Source organism: Indicator indicator, chromosome 10 (assembly GCF_027791375.1).
Source record: "Indicator indicator isolate 239-I01 chromosome 10, UM_Iind_1.1, whole genome shotgun sequence".
NCBI classification, from domain to species: Eukaryota; Metazoa; Chordata; class Aves; order Piciformes; family Indicatoridae; genus Indicator; species Indicator indicator.
In genome coordinates this window covers 15677455-15703998 of record NC_072019.1, presented here as the reverse complement: position 1 = coordinate 15703998, position 26544 = coordinate 15677455, and the positions used below count along the sequence as shown (strand labels likewise).

At 45.5% G+C, this 26544-nt stretch overlaps 2 protein-coding genes across 2 annotated transcripts in view; one reads left to right on the top strand and one right to left on the bottom strand.

Moving 5' to 3' along the window:
* COLGALT2 (collagen beta(1-O)galactosyltransferase 2) overlaps positions 1-7361 on the bottom strand; it is a 54958-nt gene extending 47597 nt beyond the window's left edge. Inside the window, exon 1 of the mRNA XM_054384198.1 lies at positions 7084-7361. Within this exon, the coding sequence (XP_054240173.1) occupies positions 7084-7361 (278 nt within the window). The remainder of the gene's footprint in view (positions 1-7083) is intronic.
* A 4629-nt stretch (positions 7362-11990) lies between these two features.
* On the top strand, positions 11991-26033 carry TSEN15 (tRNA splicing endonuclease subunit 15). Its single transcript, XM_054384428.1, has 4 exons — positions 11991-12041; positions 12950-13031; positions 14523-14658; positions 25662-26033. Exons 1-4 carry the CDS (start codon positions 12024-12026, stop codon positions 25864-25866), a joined length of 441 nt encoding a protein of 146 aa, XP_054240403.1. The 5' UTR covers positions 11991-12023; the 3' UTR covers positions 25867-26033.
* Positions 26034-26544: the final 511 nt, after the last annotated feature.

Here is a 26544-nt window from a genome sequence, read left to right as displayed (position 1 = left end):
GTCCCCCAAGCAAAAGCTCCTAGGGCAGGTCCATGCCATGCCTTTCAGGAACCAACCATGCCCCAGCTGGAGTCTCTTCTTCAGGCGGCTGACTAGCAGTGATAAAACAGCTTTCTGACAAGAAGATATGCTCAATTTAGCAAAAAGAGCATGGAAAAGAGAAAGGAAAAAGCTATTGGGACAACAACCTTTGAAAGTTTTGTCTTCATCCCAAAGATCTGCCACTCTTCTAGACTCACCCTCAGTTGATACTAATTTCTGAGACATTCCTTGCTAGTGATTATCTCACTGGAACAGTAGTTAAGGAGCTGAAACAGTTTGTATACCAGACATATACAAGTGAAATTGCCTCTTTTTTTTTTTTAAGGGACCAATTAACACCAGCACTTTACAGCCAAGCCTGGTTGCAGCTGGTCCTCTAACTGACACACCCACAGCTGCCTACCACTTCTCCCACACTTGAACAGGCTTCAGTTGAAGTGACAACACACAGCCTTGACACTCTTCAGCCTTGACTGGTTGAGGAATCCCAACCCTAGGCAACAGACAAAGCAGGGATGAAACAGGATCATGCCCTAGGCAGGAATGAGCTAGACAACACTGAGATCTTTTCACCTCTACTTTGTAACTTGAAAGCTAGTTCTCCCTGACCTCTGATATCATCCAAAGGCTTAAAATAAACAACCACCTTTGATATCAAACTCTGCCCAGCTGTTCCTTTGAGAAAACATATTATTTTATTGGCACCTAGCCTCTAAACACAACACCAAGGCACCAGATAGACAACACCATTAGTGACAGACAAAAGGTTGATGCGGCAGACCTGTCTCAAAATGTAGCTGCCAAAAGACAGCAGCCAAAAGAAACGGCTGTGTTTTCAAAGATATGGAACATGCAGGATTCAGACCACAAATCAAACATGCACCATGTATTATATTCACTAGTTTTACAGAATTCCTAACATCATGTTTACACTGTAATCCCCTCACCTCTGGAGGACTCTTTACTCATTTTGTGCAAGACCCCAATGCTGATTTATAGAACCCTAGGATGGTTTGGGTTGGAAGAAACCTTATAGATCATCTAGTTCTAACCCTCGCACCACGGGCAGGGACATCTTCCTCTAGTCCAGGTTGCTTAAGGCCTCATCCAACTTGGCCCTGAACACCTCCAGGGAGAGGGCATCAACAACCTCCCTGGACAACCTGTTCCAGCGTCTCACTACCCTCACTGTGAGAAATTTATTTCTAATCTCCAGTCTAAATCTACTGTCGTCAAGCTTTAATCCATTCCCTCCCAGCCTATCACTACAAGCCCTTGAAAAAAAGTCCCTCCCTCCCCAGCTTTCTTCCAGGCCCCTTCAGGTACTGGAATGCCCCTATAAGGTCTCCCCAGAGCCTTCTCTTCTTCAGGCTGAACAGCCCCAATTATTCCCATTCATATCTAGCAGACCCTAATATAAAGCATGACTCAAGATGCTCTTTAGTGGCATCAAAAAAGCATCAGAATCTGGCAATTTGTCAGCACAGAACAAAAAAAAAAAAATTTGCCTGCCTTTGGTGATCCTGTGTTAGCTGGGGAGGTTGGACTAGATGATCTCTAGAGGTCCCTTCCAATCCCTGACATTCTATGATTCTGTGCTACCCAACAAATTCCCATCATACAGCTGATGCTTCATTTAATGTTTTTCTTCAGAACTGCAAAATTTTTAGCTGAAGAGCAATTTTGAGTCTTGCCACGCAGACCTCAGTGAAGCACAACAGTAATTTTCAGCTTCCTTTCAAATAGTTCTACTGAACATTTTATGATGCCATTCACATAAGTTTGCCAAGATTTAGATGAGAGAGATGAACCCAAATGACCAAAAGAGAAAAAAGTTATTGTGGCTATAGGGATGGGATAATTTCTTTAGCCTTTTCTGGTTCTCTATTAGTAAGTAAAATTACTACACGTTAGTGTAGAATTGACCTCAGTAAGAAAGAAAGGTAAAAACTAAATAAATTAATAAGTTAATAATTAATGTCCAGTCTTAATACTTTCAAGAACCTTGTGTAGGTTACTTAATATTTCTTCCTGAATTTCCCCAGCTGGAAAATTGAAGTATTTTACTCCCATTCCTTCTCTGATGTAGTCATCTAAACACAAGTCCTACAGAAGGACTTTTTGCAAAATCTTGCACAACAGGACTATCACTTGAATCATAACTCCAAGGGCATGCAAGTGCCATCTCACTTGGTCTATTATTTGTTATATAGCTTTAACAACAGAATCAAATACCTGCAAACGTGAATTGGAAACTAAATTCCAGAAGTTTAAACAACCAGCCAAGTGAAAAGTCATTTTCTAAACCCTAAGTTTTAATCACAGCACAGGTAAGCGAATTTCAAACAGATGCAAAACCCCAGTGAGCAGAAGCAACAGGGACAGAGCCAGCAGACTAGAACTTCAACATTCCTACATGATTAATACTGACCATGAAGATTAAAGTGACCTTGCTGCACAAATGGAAATTAGGTCAGAAAGCACAGAGTTTAAAAGCAAATTCTTCCCAGTGAGTAATAACACCCATTAAAGTTTCAAATGAACCCTGAATCTTACTGGAAATTGTTCTCTTTTTACATTTGAAAAGTGAACCGCTGATGAAGAAGAAAATCCTTAGAGTAACATCAGCTAGTCCCAAACTAATCATATATAAATTAATTATTATACTGATCTCATCAGCTTCTGTTTCCAGGTACAACTAGTTCTTTTAAGCTGAAACTTCTTACACATTGGAGCTTCTGTTACAGTATATCCACTGATCTCTCATCTGGGATTTAGTCCAGTTTTCCCACCAACTTCACCTATGGTTCACATTATCATTTCTGAAATACAAGCACACTCTAAACTGCAAAGCAGGCACAGGTCCTCAAGCACAAAAGAATCTAATTATTGCTTCCAAGCACCGACTCATTCATGCAGGCACTTAATCCCCAGGTTAGTGAAAGATGAGAGAGCAGACAGCCCACAACTATGGCATTTAAAGATGAAATTACAGACAACTTTCTCTGCTACACCCTCACTTAATCCAAGGCTAAAGAAAGTGTAAGCCAGCGTGATAAACTGCTGAATACACACACTTTTAGTTTGCCTATTACAGCAAAGAATAACCTAACTGACAGGTTCCTTAGCTATAATTGAATGGATCTCAAATAAACAGTCAGCATTGCTAACATTAAAAAACAAACAAAACAAACAAAACAAAAAAAAAAACCTCCAACCCAAACAAACAACAACCCCAAAACACCAAAAGAGGGTTGGGGCCTGCTGACTGTTTTTATCCAAGATAAAGAAGAGTATTTTCCCCTCCCTTTGCAATTTGCCAACACAAACAATACAGTAAGTCCTTCTAACATGCCAGCTCATTTAGGCTGGGTTCACAACAGAGCCTCAGTGGCACTGCCCTGAGAACAGCTCAGCCCACCCCAGTAAACAGCCAAGTGCAGCCACACAATGACAATATTAGAAGAACACTCCCTAGCTAAAAAATAGATTGACTTAGGTCCAACAGCCCTATTTCCTAAAGGGAAACTGCTGCTGAGCACTAGCCTGTTTCTCACAGCATTCAGTGAATCCCAGCATGGTGATGGTTGGAAGGGACCTCTGGAGATCATCTAGTCAATACCACCTCCTGAAGCCAGGTCACCCACAGCAGGTTGCCCAGGATCACAATGTCCAGGCAAGTCTGGAATCTCTGCAAAGAGGGAGACTCCTTAACTCCTCTGGGCAGCCTGCTCCAGCACCCTCACAGCAAAGAAGTTTTTTCCCCTGTTCAGGTGGAACCCCCTGGGTTCCAGTTTGTGCCTGTTGCTCCTTGTCCTGTAGTTGGGCACCACTGAAAAGAATCTGGCCCCATCCTCTTACTCCCTGTGCTTGATACTGATCAGCATTGATCAGGCTGCTCTTCTCCAGACTAAATATCCCAGGTCTCTCAGCCTTTCCTCCTCAAAGAGATGCTCCAGTTCCCACACCATCATATGCATTTTTGAGCCATCATTCCACAAGCACTCAAGAGCTGTGACCCATTCCTCCTTCACAAGAAAGAACTGTCATCTCCAGCATTACTTTTCCAGAGCTACACAAGCACCAGCTTGAAGAGCAGAGAAGGAAGTTGGGTTGTGCTGCTAAGGCAGGGAGTCTTTGCCGTTCCCATCTTAGTGGCCAGCATCAATGTCTCTGAGACAAAGTGCCTTTGGCCACTAAGCAGGGCCCAGACAAAGACCTGAGCACTGTTTCACAGAACTTCCCACTGCTACATCGTAAGTATAATCCTGGGGTGATCTGGCCAGTAGGGTGATCCCCCCAGTACTCTCCAAGACAAGGGTTAATACATGCCATGGATCATCCCCAGGAGGTAGTCTGGACACAGTTCCTGATTCTCAGAAGAGGAAGGAAGAAAGAAAGGAAGTGTTTAACTGAAAGGACATGGGTTACCACACGCCAGCTGGCTCCAGACCAAATTGCCTGTTCAATTCATTAGTAGTCAGCAAGTCCTGAGGTTGCTCACAAACACAGCAATGGAGAAGTCAGAATTAAGACCAACACATGACTGTCCACTGTACATCTTTTGGACAGTATCAGGCTAATGGAGATTAACAGATAAAGGCTATGGAATAAAAATTGCTTGCTTCAAACTAATTCATTGTCTCTTAACCCATCTTTGTTGCCATTCATAAGTCTTCCACCCTAGAAGTGTGTCTGAGGAACCCACTGCTGAATTTAAGCCCTCAAGCAACAGGCAGAGCACATGGGGCTTCAGGAGATGATGTATGGTTTTAATTTTCACTCTCAAGACCTACATTTGGGCATTTTAAAATGTTGACTTCCTCAAGGAAAATTTGAAGTAGAACATAAGTGGCAGAGAAGGAATGCAATTCTTTTGACAACCACCACTTCACTGCCCCTCACACCAAGCTATCTCAGTAATGCCACAGCACAGGTAAATCCTGGAATTATTTATTGAAAGGACTCTATCAGGCATGAAGTCTGAAATGCCAGATGCTTCTAAAAGTGGACTGTATTGTTTCACTTGTTCTCAAGAGACTTGATAGGCACCATACCTGAGCTTCCTCTTGGTGGGTACTTTGATGTCCTGAATAGCCCCAGCTCATCTTACTAGGGAGATGAAGTGAAGCAACTGTAGCAACTCAAAACATCTATAGAACTTCCTTCTCAGTGACCAAGACATTTTAGTCATTCTCATTTTATAATGCTTGACATTTTCAACAGCAGATTTTCCATTTAACCATGACTTGTGATCATGCACAATCTTCTTTAAAGTTGAGTGATATTCTCCCAAGAATCTTAGCATATTTTAAGTTATGTTACATTGTTATTTCATGAACAGTCCCCACACAACACTGCAGAGACCTTAAGTGAAGTAAGGATAATGCAACCAACTGGCTAAAAACACTGTAGAGCCAACCAATGTTCTGCAGGACTTCACAAACAACCCAAACTTATTCTGCACTTCTACAGCAAGAGGCATTTCAAGATACACCCTGCTCTGGTGATCAAACTCCCACCAGGTTTTAAAAACACCAAGCTTAGCTGAATCACAGTCCACATGTAGGGTCTGATGGTATCTACTCAAACATACATCTGCTAAGGTGAAATCCAAACCAGCAAAATTCCTATTGACACAAATAAAAGTAGAGTCATGGACCCACAAACAGGCGAGACCTACATTCACCCCCTGCCCCATACCACCTTGTAATTCCACAGCCACATTCATGTGGCACAACACATTTGGGCTGATACCCCAATCTAATTTCAAAAGAGGAAAAGACAAACAAACAAACAAACAAACAAAAAAAAAAAAAAAAAAACACATGGAAAAAATAAGAGCCATGGGCTGATTGTACCAGCCACAGATTTTCTGCAAAGACTGGTGGAATACCTGAAGACAAGTTAACAGTTGCATTCCTGAAGCACGCACAGAAACATCTAATGCTGTCTACTTCAGGACAATGACCACTCATGAGGGAGAGATCTTCCCCACACCCTATTATACAAAGTAAAACTTCATTGACTTTAAGTCAACAGAATTCTTATCACTGATTTCAGTGAACTTTGGATCAGGTCCTACGGCACCATTTCTTACTTGATACGCGTACCATATTAAATCCGGTCTGAGCCCTTCCAAGCAATTCTGGTTTGTCTCAACATTTACGTCAGGTTGAAAGACTCTTATTTCTTTCTTCTTTTTACCCTTAGAAATATAGGCAGATTGACCCGTTCCTAAATTGGTCTAATGCCTCCATCCCGACACACATTTCATTGCCACAGCTGCCCCCATGCTGTGATTTCTGAATACATCTTTGAATCCATCCCTGAGACTGCAGCCCAGCAACAATGCTCCTTTTCAATGCCCATCAGCACCTACCCAGCACGCCTGCTCTCCAGCCCTGGCAAGACCCCGGCCATCTCCCCACAAAGCCCGGTATTTACCAGCCACGGAGCCAAACCCACGCTCCCACCCCGGCTCTCCATTAGTGTCTCGTCTCTGCGGATTTGGACAAATGCTCAGGCGATGAATATTCTCAGGCTTCAAGCCAGCTTCGCTGGAAAACCTCCTCTCCTGCCGCTACCGCAGAGCCCTCTCGCTGCTCCGGCGGCAGGGAGGCCCTCGGGGGACCCCTTGCCCTTCGTCCGGACGGGCTGGCGACTGTTCCCCAGCGTGCCAAAGCCAAACGCCGACTCTTAGGTGGGAGCGGCTCCCTCGGTTCGCTGCCGCTTTCCCCCTGTGCCTGGCCAGGCAGAGGTGCCCGAAACCCGGCTACCTGTGCTGCCGGGGCAGGCTCGGCAGCCCCGCTCCCACCGCAGAGCGGGAAGGGCCGACCGGAGGTAAGGGGAAACCCCCTCTCCACCTTCCCGGGCAAGCCATGCTGCCGGTTCCCAAAAAACTCTCTCTACAGAGGCAGCTGGACTCCTAGCCATGCACAACCGGGGACTGGGGTACCCGGCGCTCTGCTCGTCCCCCCGGGGCCAGGCCACAAGCCCCGGCGCAGGGGTGCCTCACACCGCCACCCCGCCTCTCCTTACCAGAGAGCGATCCTGCTCTTGGGGTAGTCCAGCCTCTCGATGCAGCCGAGGACGTGGGGCAGCGTGTGTGCTGCATTACGGGCGATGATAGCCAGGAGCACGGTGGGTTTCTGTAGAGCCGACTCGGGCAGGGGCTGAGGTTCGGGGCTCGGCGGTGGCGGTGGTGGCGGGGGCTCCGGGGTCAGCCTGGCCCCGCAGCCGCCCAGCAGCATTAGGAAAAGGAGGAAAAAGAAGAGGACAGGAGGCTGGGGGGCTCGGGGCCCGGCACACGCAGCCATGATGGGTGCGGGGAGCCGCAAAGGCTGTGCGGGGCGGCCGCTGCAGCGCGCCCGGCGCCGCGGGAAGAACGAGGAGGAGGGAGAAGGAGGAGGAGCAGGAGCACTGCGATCGCCAGCCCAGCCCAGCCCAGCGCCCCCGAAAACAGCATTTGTGGGCAGCACAGCCCTCCCCCGCGCCTCAGCAGGCCGCCGGGCGAAGGCAAAAATACGGACGCGGGCCCCCGGGGGTTGGCCCAGCTGGGAGCCTCAGAACACCTGGAAGGGTCTGATTAGCGCAGCCTGTGCGCACCGGCATGAGGCTGCTCTGGGTAAGAGTTATAAACCCTGCATTTATCAGCTGAAGTTTAGGTTTAAAGAAGCCTTTTGGCAGTTCCCGTCACAGCACATCCGCCACAGTGCTACTTCATGGATCTCCGGCGGCTGCACCCTTATGGAGTCACAGACTGGTTGGGGCTGGGAGGAACTTTTAAAGGTCATCCAGTACAACCCCTCTGCAGTCAGCAGGAACCTCTGGGCAGCCTGGGCCTGAGTCTCACTACTCTTAGTGTCAAAAACTTCTTTCTATCTAGTCTGATCGTCCTTATTCTTGTTTAAAGCCATTGCCCCCTGTCCTTTTACAAGACGCCCTGATAAAAAGTCTGTTCCCAGCTTTCTGTCTGGCCCCTTTACACACTGAAAGGCCCCAAGAAGGTCTCCCTGGAGCCTTCTCTTCTCCAGGCTGAAGAAACCAAACTCTCTCAGCCTGACCTCACAGGAGAGGGCTTCCAGCCTTCTCATCATTGCTGTGGCCTCCTGTGGCCCTGCTCCACCAGGTCCATATCTCTGCTGTGCTGCAGACTCCTAAGATGAGGGGTCTCTGCAGGTGGGGTCTCAGTAGAGTGGACCAGAGGGGTAGAATCTCCTCTCTTCACCTGCTGCCCATGCTTCTGGGTATCAGCCCAGGACATGGTGGGCTCCTGGCTGGGAGCACACATTGCTGTCTTATGTTCAACTTCTCATCCACCAGCACCCTCAGGTCTTTCTCACTGCGCTGCTCTCAATCCCATCATCTCCCATCCTGGATTGATACTGAGGATTGCCCTGCTCCAGGTGCAGGACATTGCATTTGGCCTTGTTGAACCTCATGATGGTCACATAGGTGCACTTCTCAAGCTTGTCCAAGTCCCTCTGGGTAGCATTCTAGACCTCAGACAAGTCAAATTGGTTCTATGGTTGATCCAGAGGGTAGTGGTCAATGGCTCAATGTCCAGATGGAGATTGGTGGCAAGTGATGTCCTTCAGAGGTCCATATTGGGACCAGTGCTGTTTAATAAAGTTACTTTGTGCTTTTACATCAAAAAGTGTTTTGGAGACACCCCTGGGATGGCAATATAAAGCAGCCTTGCACACAGCACCCATTCCACACTACAGGAGGGAGGCACAGCTGTCCCAGATGGAATGTGGCTGGAAGATGGAAGACATTTCCTCTCTTTCATTGACTCAGCTGCCACAGAAACATTCCCATGAATGGACTGATGACAATTTAACAACAAAATAAAACATGTTACAGCAATTAAAATTACTGGGTTATGATCTTAAAAGTGGCATAATAATCAGAGCTGTCTTAGAAGTAGATAGGATTTGGGCATGTTAAAACCCTTTTCAAGATGAAATCTCTAAGGGCTCCACCACAGTGTATGTGGTTTGTACTGTGGGTAGATAGTCCCTCCAGTGTGAAGAGATCCAATTTAAGCAGGCAGCACTGGTGACTGTGTGCTTGCAAATAGGAGGAAACGTTTAGCCAAAGGAACAACTGTTTCTTGATTATCCATACTCTCATTGAGAATTGTTTGCAGCCCAATTAGTATATATATAGTTCATGTCTGCTGTGTTGTTTGTAGAATGTGATTTGTCACCCACTTCATATTATATTGTCTTTGTTTCCTGATCAGATGACTCCCTAAAAAACTAGCACAAAAAGGAATATCTGAGGAAAACAGCAAACTTCGGTAAATAATCTCCAGAGGCTGAATGATCTGTACTAAAATTTGAGAAGCTTCTGCAATTTGTCAGCATGTTCCTGAACAGTTAATGAAAATTTATTCCTCCTGATTGCCCTTTACGACATCTTTATAATTGTCATTTTAGAATGATACATTAATGAGGCTTTTCTTTCATGGTTAGTTTGTCACATGTTGCTTTTATGCTTGGATTCATTAACCAAATAGAAGGAGCAGCTCTTTGTAGCCTGGACGAAGTGATTAGGGTTTTTCAGGAGCCAACTGATCCCACATGCACACAATGCCACTGTCACTTGCAGGACCACTCACATTTGGAGGATGGGGACTAATGCTACTGAACTGTGCTGGCAGCTGGCTTTTTCTATCCACTGGATGTTCTAACTGCATCACAATCCTGGTTTTAGGAGGCTATGAAGAAGCTTCAGAAGAAACGTACACCTCTGGTAACTCCTCCTTGCCATGTCTCCTCTGTGAATGCAGGTATAACAACACAAGCTGTGTCCCTTCTGCAGGGTCAGCCTTCCCCTGTAGACCAGGGCCAGTATGAACAAGCTAGCACAAGGTCAGGGTCAAACAGATATTTTCCACCACTGAAACAACAGGAGACCTGAGAGGCAGAGACTGCAAAGCCCCAGCTTTGTCCTACCTCCATAGTGAAATATAAAGGTACCATCCAATTATGTGTTATTGCAGTTAGTGTATTCAGCCTTGATGCCTTCAGTGAAATCTGAAGTGACTTCAGCTCTTTTCAACCTACTCTCTTTTTTTGTTCGCTTTCTAAACAGCATCTGAATCATAATGATTTGCTATCAGCAAATGCACTGCCTTCAAGCAGTGTCCCACAAGTCATTTTCTCCTCAAAATTACTTTCCTCTCATAACTCGCTTTGCTGTCTGCTTCCTGTCGGTACACAAAAGAAAAAGGCAGTCCTTACCCTGGAGAGGGGTAAATGCCTGAAACATGAGATGTTTCTTCATGCGTAAGAGAAAAGAGTTAACTGAGCTTCATTTCTTACTCCCAGTCACACAGCATGGGGGAATGTTTGGAAAGTTCAGGTCAACAGTTACCCTTACAATTCATGTCATTCTTACACCTACAAATTCATATACATTTAGTGCATAGACCAAGAAATCTGTATACATTTTTGACTTCCTAATTAGTGGCAATGTTTTTTTGGTTTGGTTGGTGTTTTTTTTAAGCCAAGACCAAATCCTGCTGTGACAGAACAATCAACCACCCTGTGGTGAAATATTCTAGCTTTGAGGAAGAAACAGATTTTTGTAGACTTAAGTCCTACAGAAATAAATGTAGACCACTTGTTTTGGCCTCCTCTAAATAACCATGCCAACAGGAACAGCCCAGCTGTGAGCACTGTCTCTGGCAGTGGCATAATCCTTTGGTTTGGCAGGTAACAAGTTCTCTCAGAGGCGGCTTTCTTCTAATTTTGACTTGTTTGTGACAAAGTGCAAGACAGAGGATCCATCCTTGGTGATGAAGCATATCATATGTGTAGACCTACAAGAAGAGACAAGTGTGTTTCCTTTGCTTTGCTTCTTCACCTCTGACAACTCAAATCCATCCAGTTCTTTCCAAGTAAACAGTTATTGCCAACTCTTCTAAGAGTCTCAGAGATTGGGTTCTTTTTTTTCCTTTTCTTTGAATTTATTTTGTGCCCAAGGAATTGAAGTGCTGTCTAACACAATGTCTACACAGGCCAGCCTCCTCAAAGTTGCTTGAATAAGATTGGCTGCAATACGACTTCCTGTGGCTACCAATTTATGTATTCCATACAGAGAGATTAATTTTCAGCAACACCTTATTATATAATAACAAGTAAGCCTACAGATAATGAAACTACGGTTTGGGTGGGAAGGGACCTTTAAAAGCCATCTGGTCCAACAGCATGTTGCAGTCATCAGGGACATCTGCAACTAGAGCAGGTTCCACAGAGTGTGACAGGACAAGGGTGGATGTTTTTAAACTAAAAGAGGGAGATTTAGACTAGAGGGAGAAATTTTTTTGACACTGAGGGTGGTGAGACATTGGCCCAGATTGGCCAGAGAGGTGGTAGATGCTCTATGTCTGGAGGAATTTAAAAGCCATGTAGATGTGGTGCTGAGGGACATGGTTTAGTGGTGACCTGGCAGTGCTGGACTAACAGTTGGACTTGATGAATTTAAAGATCTCTTCCAACCAAAACGATTCCATGATGCATGGCATCCTCTCTCCTGCTATCTCTATACACCAGACAGAGCAGCTTCTGGCCTTCTTACCTGCCTGAAATAGTTATTTGAACTCCCCAAACCTCCTTGCGTAATAAGATTTTGGGATTAGGAAGAGGAAGTGCAGAAGGCCCCGCTGTGGGCAGACACAGACATCATCCTGGCCGTGAATAGGGTTAACGCAGCGCTTCGGGCCGTGGGGCTTTGGTTGGGCGAGGGGGAACGTTGTGGCCGCGGAACTGGAGCAGCAGCTCCACAGTTACCGGCGACTGGTCGGCTGCGTGGCGCCGCCCGGAGCGAAGCCGCGTTACACCGGGGAGCGCATGGAGCCGGTGGCCAGCCCCGTGGAGAGGGGTTGTGACGCGGTGGAGGGAACCTCCGCGGGCGGGCAGGAGCCAGGGGAACAGCAGGGCTGGGCGTGGTGGGCTGGCGGCAACTGGATGGCGAAGCACCCCACGGTAGGTCTGAACAAGCTCCCCGGCCCATCATTGCGGAAAGGGCCCATCCCCGCTGAGGCGGGAGGCTCTCAGGCACTGGGAGTGATGCAGTCTCGCTTTCCCGCCCTTGCCCGTTGCCCCTGGCCCCCCACCATTGCTTTATGGAGCACCCCGGGGGGTGGGGACACGTAGGTGATCGTAGGCACCCCGTGTCCGAGGGCCGAGGAAGGAGGTACCGTGCTCGCCTCGTCGTGCCTCGTCATTCCCCGTCATCCCCTGCCTCCCTCGAGAAGGGGTGCTGGAAGGGGAGATTGTTTTTAATGTGTTTCGTTATATTTGGGCTGTTGAGGGGGATCATCTCCCAAGTAGTGCGGTGGGGATGTTGGAGAATGCTAGTTTTAGTAGGGGATAAGGCTCTAAATCATGAAATCATGGAATCCTTTAGCTTGGAAAAGACCATTAAGAATCATTTAGGTTAGAAAAGACCTTCAAGATCACCAAGTCCAGCTGTTAATGCTGAAGTGACAGCTGGGAAATGCAAGCATTTTAAACTTTGACTCCATCTCAATGTTTAGCATACTGAAGACGTGGAGGTATTTAATTTGGCTGTCATCTTGTGTTGATATACTGCAGCAAAAATAGGTAAAATTCACAGCCCTTTCCCACAGAGCTAGATCTGTTCCAGGAATAGATGAGATTCCTCACTTACTTGTTTATTTGGCTTGCTTTCTTAAGGGCTGAAATAGCAGGAATGAGGAAAACAGATCTCTTAACCATCAGACAACAAATCTTGCTTTTTAATTGCCTGTTGGTCCTTGAAACCTGGTTTCATATTTCAGTGGCAGAGATAACTGTTCAGATTGTGGGTTTGGTCTGCCTTCTTAGTATACTTCTACTTTCCTTCACTAACATTACTTTTTGGGTTTCAGTTCACAGAAATGATGTCACTTGATATATCTGACAGTGCCCAAATATATGCTGCATTTGTGGTGTATCTGGACCTCTTAGAAGGTAATTCAATGAAGTGGTGGAGCAGACATCCAATAAATGTGTTTGCACTTAGGTGGTGTTAAAATTGGTGCACTGACAGGACCCTTCCTACAAAAGTCCTTGTTGTTCTTCTTGAAACTTCATGTAGTGATGGTTCTCAGAAACATGATATTTTGGTACTGAAGATTCCTATCCTGTACCTGCCTGGAGCCTTACAAAGGTGAGGGCTCTTTTGTCCAGTGGTTCTAGGGCAAAGACAATTGGCATGGGAAAAAAAGCAAAAGAGGAGTAGGGGAAGAAAAGGGTACTTAGAGTCACAGAATCACGGGATACTAGGGGTTGGAAGGAATATCTGGAGATGATCCAGTCCAACCCCCCTGCTAAAGCAGGGTCACCCACAGCAGCTTGCCCAGGATCACAATGTCCAGGTGGGTTTGGAATCTCTCCAGAGAAGGAGACTCCACAGCCTCTCTGGGCAGCTTTCTCCAGGGCTACAGCACCCTCAACCAAAGAAGTTTTCTCTCACGCTTAAGTGAAACGTCCTGTGTTCCAGATTGTGCCCGTTGCCCCTTGTTCTATTCCTGGCACCATTGAAAAGAGTCTGGCCCCATCCTCTTGCCTCCTACCCTTTAGCTCTTGCTGAGCATTGATCAGATTCCCTCTCAGTCTGCTCTTCTCTTGGTTAAACAGCCCCAGGTTTCTCAGCCTTTGCATGTAATAGAAAGGTGAAACTACAAGTTCAGTGGTTATGCTGGTGAGAAAGTCCTCATTTGTAGGCTAATGTCCAAGTTACTAAATCATAGTGTTTCACTGTGGCTGATGGCCGTAGCAAATGGCTGATATGTGCCGGCCTGATTAGGATGTTGTTTTCTGGAAAGGGCAGGATTACTTGAGGAAAGGAGATGATTTGGAAGTCTGGTGTTTTGTAAGACTGGAGTAGAGGTATGTTTAAACATCTGCCTGATAGTTCTTGAGGCCAGGGAAGGGAGGGATTTTACAGGCCAGAGAGCACCATGTCTGTTACTGTTAACACCTCTGAAGAAAATGGCTTAATAGGCTTTAAGAGAAGATTTCTGTAGTTCTGCAATAAAAACTTTTAGCCTTATTCCTTCAAGCTAAAGGGGAAAACTGTGGATCATTGTTAATCATGTTTTTAGCACCTGCTCCTTCACAGTTCAGGGTACTGATAAAGTTCAAATTTGGATTACAGCTTTATGCTGCAGATGACAAAGATGGGTTTTGTCTTCTTTTTGCTTTTTTGAAAGGAAGATTTGTCAGCCAGATCCTTTTTCATCATCAGTGTATAGTTCTGGAGTCAGCAGAACTGCTCTCATGGGGTTTTTTTAACAGGGCTGTTTCTCAGAGGGGGAACTTGATAGTTGGCTCCCATGGGAGGTGTTCTGTGAGGAGAAGGACGGAAGACAGAAACTGCGGTGTTAAAATACCAAAATTGATATCTGATGGTTAAAATTTGTGGTTTATGTTCTTCTCACCAACAATGAATCTTCCTAGGGAGAAACTGGCATGAAGTGAAGCACGTTGGAGTAGCAGAATTGCAGCTGGTGTGCTTACATGCACGTGAAAAAGAGCAAGACAGTTTCCAAGTGATGGTGCCGGTACCTGTGCACATGTCCTTGAGCCATGAGAGGTGAGGATGTGGTTGGTCTTTGCCCTGTGTTGCCAATAAGATAAAATGAAGAAAAGATTTATTGAGCAGGCTGGTGGTGACTTGGGAAGAGGGGAATGGGGAGAAACGAAGGAGTATCAGAGCAAAGCAATGTTTCGGCCTGTGAGCAGAGTTACTTTGGGTGCTGGACACATGTACACAAAGTTGAGATTTGTTTACTTTTCTGAGCTGTATCAGTCTCTGCCTCTCTCTCTCTGAAAGTTGCAGGCCTTTCATGTCAGCTTCCCACAGCAGCTGTCTCCTACTGACAAACACTTCCTATTGTTTTGAAGTTGCATATGCTCTGGGAGATAACAAAGGGTATCAAAGTCTGTGCTTGAAAGGCAAGGTTAGAATACAAGACCTTCACTGCTTGCATTTTGAACGTTCTTGTGCTGCTTTTTTATAGTCTGGGAAGTCTAGCAATATTTTTGTGGTGTCACTGGGCTTTAAAGTACCTAAAAGGAAAGAAATTGTATGGGACCTGTCTAAAAATAAACATTTTTATTGTTGATTCTATGGATAAGCCTGGTCTGTTTGGTTTGTTTTTTGTTTTGAAAGTATAATATGGCTACTTTCAACTGGAAATTCCTCTTATCCAGACTTCAATGTTAAACGTCTTTTGAGCTGTGATTTTGATTTGCTTTCACATGTAAAGCTAAATTATTCTCCAGTGCAGGACAGCACAGCTCTGACTTTGTGGTATTACAGATAGTTGCAGCCTAGGAAAATTCCACTTCAGTCATCTTAGGGTCTATTTTAACTGGCCCTTTAGAGCAGCTTCAAACACATAGTGTGAATCACTCTCTGATAGTGGCCACCTTCTCTTGCTGGTATTTGCCATTCTGTCCTATGATCTCTCTGAACATCTGAACTATTTCAGCTGCATTTGGCAGTACATTTTGCACTTTCTTTTGTTCCTGCTCTTGCTGGGAGCGTGTAATCAGAGCTGGCTTTATAGACCTTGCTTGTGTTTGCTGTTTCCTCTTGCTCTGCAGGCAGCAGTCTGACACAGTAGTAGGTAGCTGATGAATTTTGTTTAGCAGACGTGTGTGTTTTAGACATGTTGAATGATGTTTTAAACTGTGTTATGGTTTTGGCTTTATTAATTCAGGTCTTAGAAGTGACAGAGCTGTCTGTTGCAAACAGTCTTCCATCTTAATTATTCTATAAGAATATATTTGTGAGGGGGAAGAAAATTACTAGATGTTGCTGGATTTGAGTACTACCTATGTGCTGAGAAAACCTCCCATTTGCAAATATTGGTCAGTCGCTCTTGGAGGCTTGATCTTGCCCAGAAAAGACAGTATGATCTCTGTGATCTGGAGCTGTAGAGACTTTCTTGCTCTCTACAACTACCTGAAAGGAGGTTGGAGCCAGGTGGGGGTTGTTCTGTTTTCCCTAGTACAAGTGATAGGATGAGAGGAAATGGCTTCAAGTTGTACCAGGGGAGGTTTAGGTTGGACATTAGAAAAAAATTTCTTCACTGAAAGGGTTCTTAAATACTGGAGCGGATTCCCCAGGGATGTGGCCGAATCCCCATCACTAGAGGTGTTTAAAAGATGCAGAGATGTGGTGCTGAGGGACATGGTTTAGCACCAGACTTGGCAGAATTAGAGAATGGTTGAACTCAATGATCTTAAAGGTCTTCTACCCAAAATGATTCTGTGATTCTATCTCCACAGCAGAGGAAAGCTGCTGAGAGGTCTTGCAGGATGAAATGCTGAGTGTCCTTGAGCCTCTCTGCATGTGTGTGCAGGGGACACACTGCATTAATGGTTCAAACTAGATTTTAGGTGGGAAAAGAAGGCAGCAAATTAGGATATGGGCTCTTTGGGAAGTTACAGCTATGTGCTGAGTTGTGCTTGCTTAAAGTAGCAGCTTTCTACCTAGGCTGGAAAGTTTGATTCCTAGCATTGAATCAATGCCAGCAAGGATGTTCTAATTGGCTTTTAATGACAGTACAATATTGCACTGCATGTGTGTCCTATCTTTCACTGTTTCATTGGAGCTTTTCATTTGGAGCCCCTGACCTTGTTTGTACTGTGGTGATACTGTTTGCTCTGCCTCTGGCAGCGGCACGGATGGAATCCATTACTGGAAGGATGTGAAGCAGGGAGGGAGTGAATGTGTCACGTTGATTGAAAGTACAGTGTGTGACTGGGTTTTGCTACAGAGCAACTACATAGGGCATGTTGTCACCAGAAGGAGCTGAATACTGGGTTGTGATGCCAGGTGAGTCCATAAAAGCCTGTATGTGCTCGATAGCCATGGGTGTTGTCAGTCAGGAAGATTGTGTACACTTGAATTTGTATTACTGGATGTGCATATGCGTGCTTGGAATTTTATTAGCAGGTCACCACTGCTCAGAGGGGCCTGGTCTGTCTTTGGAGAGAGAGGACAGTATCAACAGCTCCTGTGCTGGAACAGCAGGCAAAAACCAGGGGGTGTGGACAGTAGCTGTATCTCAAAGTGTCAGGACAAAGGGTACTGTCAAGGTCGAATGGCTTCAAACTGGAAGAAGCTGGATTTAGATTAGATGTTAGGAAGAAATTCTTCCCCATGAGGCACTGGAACAGGTTGCCTAGAGACATTATGGAGACTCCAAGCCTAGAAGTGTTCAGAGGCAGGCTGGATGGGGCTTTGACAAAGCTGGTCTACTGGGAGGTGTTCTTGTCCATGGCAGGGTGGTTGGAACTAGGTGATCTATAAGGTCCCTTCACACCCAAACTATTCTGTGATTCTCTGAAAGTTCAACAGCGTAGCGGGAGGCCATTAAAAGGCATCACACAGAAGGAGATGGAGATGGAAACAATATCAGAGTGCTGCTGCCTCTTTGTTCTGACAGTGATGAATGTGGTGTTGTGATTGTTGATGGTAAGAGGCTTGTTATGTTTCTGATGTCTTAAATGCTATTTTCTCACTTGACTTCCCAAGCTGAAGGTAGACAGGACAGCTTTTGTACCTGACTGCTTTGCTTTTTTTGGTTCAAAGCAATGCTAAAAGTAGAGGAAGAAGTATGAATGCATCTCACTTCATGTTGAAAGTAATGCATTGGAGGGCACTGGGAAGGTTGAAACCTTCTGTCCTCATTGCTGGGCCTGGAAATGAGCTAATGGCAAAAGCAGCATTTATGAGCAGCATTTTCTTGCTTAAGCAGCAAGGCCTGGGTAGGAGCTGCAGGGGTGGCTTTCCTCTCCAAGCCACTTCAGTCAAGCTCTGCCTTCCCAGGTGTCTCATGAAAGTTTCTGCTTGGCTGATGAGCAGGGGAATGTGTCCTTAAATGGGCATAGTCAAGTTGCAGTGGAAATTACCAGCGGGACACCTAAGCACATGATAAATATGAGTGCCCTACAGAAAAAAATAAAAATCTGCTCAGTGTTTTTTAGCCTATCATAAGATTCCATCATGTCCAGTTTCTGCATGGCAGCTAACTGCTTAAGGCAAAAGCTGTTCTGCTCACTCAGCTCACTGTCCACTTCTACAAACAACTTCTGGAAGCTGATCTTCCTGCTCTGACAGTGCAAGGCTGCACAGGAACTCATTGACTCACAAAATGACAGGGTCTGGAGCAAACTGACCACTGATGCAAATGGTAGTCTGACACAGTTTGAGAAGTGGCTTCAAGCTCTGTGTGTGTGTATGCTCTTAAAATGAAGGTTGCTGAATCTTCTGTGAGGAAAGACCTGGAGGATAAGATGCACAACAACGCCATGCAACACTACAGGCCTGGGAAGAATGTCTGGAAAGCTGCCCAGTAGAGAAAGACTGTGTTCCAGTTTGTGCCCATTGCCCCTTGGTCTGTCATGGGGCACCACTGACAAGTAACTCTGACCCTATCCTCTTGACCTTACTTTCATCTAATATCCAATCTAAACCTCCCCTGGTGCAACTTGATGCTCCTTTTCTTGCATCCTCAGCTTTTCTGCTCTGAGCATCATTTGAGTTTACTCATCCAGTTGGTGTATCTTGTAGAATGTAGCTAATTCTAATTCCTCTTTTTTTTCATGATTTGTCTTTTCTTCTTCAACTTCCATGGGAAAAGGGCCTTCATACACCTTGGGCTCTCAATTCCTTTTCCTGACCAGTGAGCCATGTGGAGTTTTCTTGGGTTTATTTATTTTTTTCTGTTATAAAAATTATAGAATCATGGAATCATTAAGATTGGAAAAGTCCTCTAAGATCATCAAGTCCAACCTTCTACCCAATATCTCCGTGACCACTAGACCATGTCCCAAAGTGCCACATCTACTCTTCTTTTTTTAACACCACCAGGGATGGTGACTCTACCACCTTTCTGGGCAGCCTGTTCCAATGCCACTCTTTCAGTACAGAAATTCTTCCTAATATCCAATCTAAACCTCCCTTGGTTCAGCTTGAGGCCATTTCCTCTTGTCATGCTGTTAGTTGCTCAGGAGAAGAGGCTGACACCAGCCTCGCTCCAACCTCCTTTCAGGTCCCTATAGAGAGCAATAAGGTCTCCTCTGAGCCTCATCTTCTTCAGGCTAACCAATGCCAGCTCCCTCAGCCTGGCCTCCTAAAACATGCTCTGCTAACTCCTCACCAGGTTTGTTGCCCTGAAAAACATAAGTTTCTTCCAGCATCCCATGTTCCTGTAGTTTGGAAATAAATCCCAAGATCTAATGGTGTCCAAGTACACCTTCCCACCACCACGTGCTTCTTCCTGTGTATTTCAAGGCACTGAGTTCATCTAGCTGCAGGGCAGGCAGCAGTGTCTGGAGCAGTGTTCCTGATGGTGAGCCATGCTGTGCTGTTTCTGTAATGCTGACTAAATTCAAGGTATTGTACTTTGCAGGAGGTTTCCTCCACCTTGGTTCTCCTGTCACGGGGCCTGTCTGAACACGCCTGGTACAATGACGTGCTCCGATGCACAGAGTAATGATCTGTCTGTAGTGGTACAGAGACCAACTTGTGTTGCCTCTCCAGTCCTGCCTTGATGGAGGGGAGGGAGCTGTTGGGGCTGGCCAAGCCTGCAATGAATTATTCATCCAAGTATAAAGGGCAGATTGAAAGCCTTTGGCTTTTCTGGTGGGGAAGGCAGGAGTTCCATTTCGGCTCAATGGAGCTCTATGCAACCTCCATAAAACCACCCGGAGCTTTCAGTGCTTCTGCTGCTTCTCAGAGGTGCCTGCATGGGATTTAGCACTGAAACACTCTTTTGTTCAACACAAAACTTACTGTCCATGTTGTCTTTCCTTTCTGATTCTGTTCTCTTTTAGTTTTTGGACAGTCATTTAAAATCTCAAGCCACATTTGCCTGAAGTTCACTGCTCAGATGCCTGTTTCTTTCTCTGGAGCAAAAAGGACATTGTTATTTTAGATCATTAGGAAGTTCAGTACAAATTTCTGATGTGTTGAAGGCCTTGCTAGTACAAAAGTCTTCTGTTAATAAAAAATTAAGATAGGAAAATTTCCCTCTTTTATATGGATTGTTTGTTTTTAAGCTGTTAATTGCAGCAGCGATAGGAGACTAAGTAAGTTCGCTGTCACCATTTAGTTTGAATGCAGCACTGAAAGCAGATGCAGGGTGGCATTCTTAATGCTGCTACCTTCACTGCCATGGTACTTGCATGATGTCCAGTGAGTTAAACCTGCTCTTACAGCTAATTCTTTGGTAGAAAAAAAGGCAGACCTAACTGACTGTAGCTTGTACATATCTAGAAACCTTTTCTGCAGCCTTTTTTGTGATGCAAAGGGTTTTAGAAATGCCAGCTCTCTACTTGGAGAACAATGTCTCCTTCACTGTTTGAGACCCTTTGCGTCTTCTGCAGTGTGAGGGGATTGTGAGTTTGCTTCCTAGGTGGAAATTGAGGGCTTCATGGTCCGTGGATTTGTCTTGCTGGGAGCAGATCCTAGCTTGCAGCAAATGTGCAGACACCGTCAGATTTTAGAGATGATTTTTCCAGCTATTCTGCAAACTTCGGACTGTACAATCTGCAACAAAGGATAATCCTTATTAACAAAAATAGTTCATCTCATTCTATTTGTGGGACTTAAAAACTTTCCAGTGTTTCTTGTGATGTCTGTATTCCCCTAGCTTGTGGATGTTATTTTCCTTTCGCAAGGCCTTCGTTCCAGATGTACGTTTCTGTGGGGCAAACCTAAAGCTTCAGTGTTGTCTGTTGTAACATTCAATAGTTTTTCTTCATAGAGAGGAGAAGGAAAGAAGGGAAAGGAGTGGTTGCACAATCTAACTCCTAGACTTCCCACTGTGGATGCTGCAGGGCACACACTTTGTTCTGTGAGCTCTCTTGGAGATACCTTTTTATTTGGTACCAGGTAGTCACTGGCATAAATCCTGAAAAGGCAGCACATAGAGAGTTGGCTGCTCCTGATCTCCCTAACCAACCTGAGCCTGTGGATGATCCTGAGGTGATGGACAAGGTAGAGCCTGGGGTTGAACATGTACTAAGGTGATTAAGTTCTCTTAAGGAGATGACAAAGTGAAATGGTGTGTTCTTCCAGCACAGGCTTTAGTTGAGACTGGGTTGAAAACACGCCGTCCAGACACTTCAGGACACTGTTGTTTCTCAGCTGCACCTTTTCTCATTTTAAGTCTCTTTATTCTGCTTAAAACTCCATGTCTAGAGTGGGCATGCCTTAAAACTTGATGTGGAGCGGGCATACCTGAATGCCTGTTGAAATGGAAGAGGCAGCTGGGGCAGGTCTGTGTGAAATGCTTGACACCACAGCTTCTCTGGGGTTCACCTGGTGGAGCATGGCCTGTAAAGGCTGAGGAACCAAAAGCAGAGCCATTGTGTGTCATATCCCATGGTATCAATGGGAACAGTGTTTGCAGAACGAGTCCTAACAGTTGTGAGTCATGGTGAAAAAAAGGCTGGATTGGAGGTTATCAAGCCTGTTGGAGGAATATGCCAAAGCACTTGAGGGTATTGAGTTCCTCTGTTCCAGAGGCTTCTGATAGTTGTCACTTCCAGAAACATCAAACCCATTTTTACTTAAGCAAAAGCCATCTTTTATAACTGACATCACTTGCATGGTGTAGCAGATGTTCTGCTCAGTAAGGAGCTTATCTGTAACCATTAACACAGGAACTGAAGTCAGCTAGCTCTGGGGGGAGGTGGTAACATATGGACTTGTTGTTTAGGACTTCATTTTAGTCATGGAATGCAGCTGTTGGGTGAGATGGGCTGCCTGTAAGGCTGTATCTCCTGGAATAAAGGCTTCTTACTCTGGTTAGGAGGTCAAACATGGATTCCTTTGAATTTCAGGAGGCCAAGAACGCTTTTTTCCTATTTTTTTTAATCTTTTTTTTTTTTTCATAGTGTTAGATACATAAGAAAGATTAAAAATACTCAACCTTCCCTGCAACAGTTCATCTTTCTGTTCAGGGCAGGTAGCAAGTGCAGTGAAATCAGCTCCGAGCCAGATGTTCTCTGACTCCTTCTCTGAAATGCTGTGGAGAAACTCTGTGGATGGGCTGGATGCAGAGGCTGACAGTGATGGCTTCAGGGGAGGAGAGGAAGCACAGGCATCTGTATCAGACTTCCTGAATTCCAAAGCTTATTCTTTTAAAAGAATATTTATTTTGTTACTCTCTACTGTACAGATGTGCTGCCTTGTGCCATGGCTAGTTGTACCATGTGGTATGCATGAATGAGAGCTCTTCTTCTGGGGCTACCTGAGTTGAGCAAAGGGGGAAGAGGAGAATTTTGCATTTGCAGTTGTAATTCTTTATGGTGGTAGAAGTTGATTCCCTATGTGCAGTGGAAAATGTGGGCTTTGTGGACAGCAGTATCAGCAGATCGTCCTGAGGTGGGTCTTTGTGTTCTTTACATAAAGCCTGAAACTTAGGCTCCCAAAAAGGAAGTCAGTGGTGTCCCAAAATCTCATTAATCTGTTGGCAGGACCTGACCACTTTGGGGATTGTGGTGCATCTTCTAAGTGCTAAATGTGGGGAAATAAAGGTTCAAATATCTGTGCTTGACAGTATAAGAAGAAACTGGGTGACGGAAAATCTGGATCTAAGACCTCACCATTACATCCATCTCCCTAATAGAGCAGGAAGAGAGATGGTGGCATTTCTAATGAAAATATGAAGGAGCTTCTGCCCTGGCTGAGTGCAGACCACTGCCAGAGTCTGCTTCCAGATAGGGAATTATCCACCTTCAACACAAGCTGGGTTTCTTTAGGGCCCAAAGTGTCTCTCAAGGATAGCTGTGCCCTTTTATTTGACTGTTAGTTGCTACTTCTATTTTAAATTCCTAGGAGAAAGAGACAAATAAATATCCACTGCTTCAAAAAGGCCATGGATAGTTCTTCTCTCCCTGAGTCTCTGACAGCAATCTGGCCTGACCATTGGCAATTTACTCAGAGCTTCCTCCAGACATACCAGGGTGTGACAAGTGGATCCTTGTTCTGTGCATGTGTAGAATGTCTGAAAAGACATCTAGAATCCTTTTCCAGACCCTTGTCACCTGCCAGAACTACAGTAAAACATTGTGGAACATTCAGAACAGTGTGACTAGCAGGTTGAGGGAAGTTCTCCTGCCCCTCTACTCTGCCTTAATAAGGCCATGTCTGGAGTCATGGTTCCAGTTCTGGGCTCCCCAGTTCAGAGGAGACAGGGATCTGCTGGAGAGAGTCCAGCATAGGGCTACAAAGATGTTGAAGGACCTGGAGCATCTCTGTGAGGAGGAAAGGTTGAGAGACCTGGGACTGTTTAGCCTGGAGAAGAGCAGCCTGAGACGGGATCTGATCGATGTTGATCAATAGCTAAAGGGTGGGGGACAAGAGGATGGGGTCAGACTCTTGTCAGTGGTGCCCAGCAGCAATAGGCACAAACTGGAATCTAGGAGATTCCATCTGAACAGGAGGTAAAACTTTGGTGTGAGTGTGCTGGAGCCCTGGAGCAGGCTGCCCAGAGAGGCTGTGGAGTCTTTTTCTGGAGAGATTCCAAACCCACCAGGACATTGTGATCCTGGGCAAGCTGTTGTGAGTGACCCTGCTGTAGCAGGAAGGTTGGACTAGATGATCCTTTAGTGCTTTCACTGGAAGGCCTTGACATTTTTGAGGCATCACTCATAGTGTTCCATTTTTATTGCATCTCCGTCCATGAATTACCTACAGCTTTGGAAAGCAGGCTTTGGTTTACAGTCTCCTCAATGCACCCACAGTGCAGTTAGTGTTCCTACAGCAAAGCACCTGCCCAGAAAGTGTGCAGACGAAGCAGTGCCAAGGTGGCAGGGAGCAGAGAAACTAATGTCACGTTGCTTGAAATGTGAGTCTTTTGCAGGTGTCTGTCTTCTTCTGCAGCCTGTCTTAGCTCATGTGTTCTCATTGTGAAATGTGCTGAGGAAGACCAGAACATGTCTTTTCTCAGCCTTAGTATCTCTCTTGCCTGGAATGATTGTGTATTGTATTGCCTTCCCTTGCATTGCATAATAGGCCAGCATGAAAGAAGGGAAAGCACTGCGGCGGTTATTAGCCAAGTTGGATTATGAACAGTTCAGAACACAGATGGACACTTCAGAGGGTCACAGACTTAACAGCAAAGGCTTTCCAGGCTGCTGCTGCTTCTCTGACGCTTTCCATTTGGCTTTTATTAAAGGATCAAAGAGGTTTGGAAGGAAGATGATGATTAAGGTTTGAGAGCTGATGTGTTTAGAAAGAGGCTGATTTTCAACTACAGTGCCCAGCTTCAGAAATGAATGTTTTCTGGTGGATGAGATCTGAGGGGTGATTTTTGCCTCTGCATGGCTGACTTCTCCTTGGAGCATAACTTGTTCTGGCAGTCCCAGGTGAGCCCTCTCACACCCAACCTTTAGGTGAAGGAAGCAGTGTTGTCCTCAGCTCTGAACTGAAGAGCAACTGGCATGTTATTCCTCAAATAAGCTGAACAGGAAAAATTGCATAACTTTGCCTTGAATTTTTACGGAGGATGTTATTTATGCTGACTGTCTTGAAGAAGATTACTCTTGTGGCTTCTAGTCTAGACAGGGAGGTAGAGAAACCTGGCTTTGGTTCCTGCGTCTTCCACAATCTGTACTGTAGCACAGAGACTGGAATACTTGTCTCTAGAAATGGAACAAGTCTGAATTATGTTGTTCTCTAATTGACTACCATGTGTTACTTAAATAGATTATTATTTTAAGGTAATGAAAATTAGAGATTATAGACTGCCATGCTATGGTCGTGCTGGGTGAAGGATGGGCAGGGCTCATGCACAGTAGAACATCTAAGCAGAGCTTAGAGTCATAGAATCATAGTCTGGTCTGGGTTGGAAGGGACCTTAAAGATCATCTAGTTCCAACCCCCCTGCCCTGGGCAGGGACACTTCCAACTAGATCAGGTTGCTCAAGGTCACATCCAGCCTGACTTTGAACACTTGCAGGCTTGGAGCCTCCACACCTTTTCTGGGCAACCTGTTCCAGTGCCTCATCACCCTCATGGGGAAGAATTTCTTCCTAATCTCTAATCTAAATTGAGCTGCTTCTAGTTTGAAGCCATTACTCCTCATCCTGTCACTCCATGCCTTTGTAAAAAGGCCTTCTCCAGCTATCCTGGTGGCCTCCTTCAAATACTGGATGGTTGCTCTAAGGTCTCCCTGGGGCCTTCTGTTCTCCAGGCTGAACAACCCCAGGATGCGCCGAGCTGTTCCCAGCAGAGATGTACCCAAGGGAGTATATCTGCGTGAGATTCTTTGTTATTTGGGCTTGTTACTTTGCTTATATGAGTTTACATCTTTACTGGAACAGAAATCACAGAATCATTTTCACTGGAAAAGACCTTTAAGATTGTTGAGCCCAACCATTATCTCACTCCACCAAGTCTGGTGTAAAATCATGTCCCTCAGCACCACATCTTTGCTTCTTTCTTCAGTGAAGACAAACGTGCAAAATAAAGCCAGACTGAACACAAATAGCAGTAGTGCACTTCTGCCTCAGTGCCATGCTTAGGTGGTTGTGGTGGGCTCCTTTCTAACCAGCTGTTTGCTCTTGCAGGATCAGAGAAATCCTGAGGAAGGCGTCCCTCCCCCAGGACGACCCCGACACCCCGCTGTCAGTTACTTTGGCCATAGTTGAGTCAGATTCCACAACAGTCTACTACAAAGTGACTGATGGCTTTGTACTACCAGACCCTCCTGACGACACCGAAGAGGCCAACAATAAACAGTGGAGGAAGAAAAGAAAGAAGCTTTTCAAATGATCGAAGCAAATGGACTTCTCTTGAACTGCTGTCCTCAAACCTAAGCAAACCCAGGAGAGGAGATAAGGGCTGTGCTGAAGGCTGCCCTCTGTACCTCGAGCTTCTGTTCAGGGAGTGCAGCTGTACTGTAATGTAATGCCATTTAAAGTCTGCCATGGGTCACACTTTGGGACAGATTGCTCCTGACTAATAAATACACTTGTGAGATACTTCCAAAGTTTGTGTCTCCTTTCTGTCTGCTCAGGTACACAATTAGCACGTCCTTACCCATATCGTCAGTGCTGGGTAAAGGTAAATCTGAGGAGCTTGTGGCTGGTGCTTAGGGTTTTGTAGTTTTACAGAGTGCCTTTGTCTTCATGCTCTCAGAAGCACTCCTGCTACCTCCCAGGTTACATTGCTGAACGCTTTCTTCTGTCCTCTGCTTTTGGAGAAAAGACTTTTCCACAGAAATGCCTTAGACGTTGAACGTAGAATGCTAGGGATAGGAAGTGACCTCGAGAGGTCAAGTGGAGGTCTGGGGAAGGGAGGCAACTGTTTTGTTGGCTTGTTTGGACTTCAGCACTCTTAGGGTGTTCCTGGGCTTGTATGGCATACTCATCCCTCCCAGCTTTGCCAGCAAGCTGAGAAGAGAATCATAGAACCATAGACTAGTTTGGGTTGGAAGGGACCCTCAAAGCT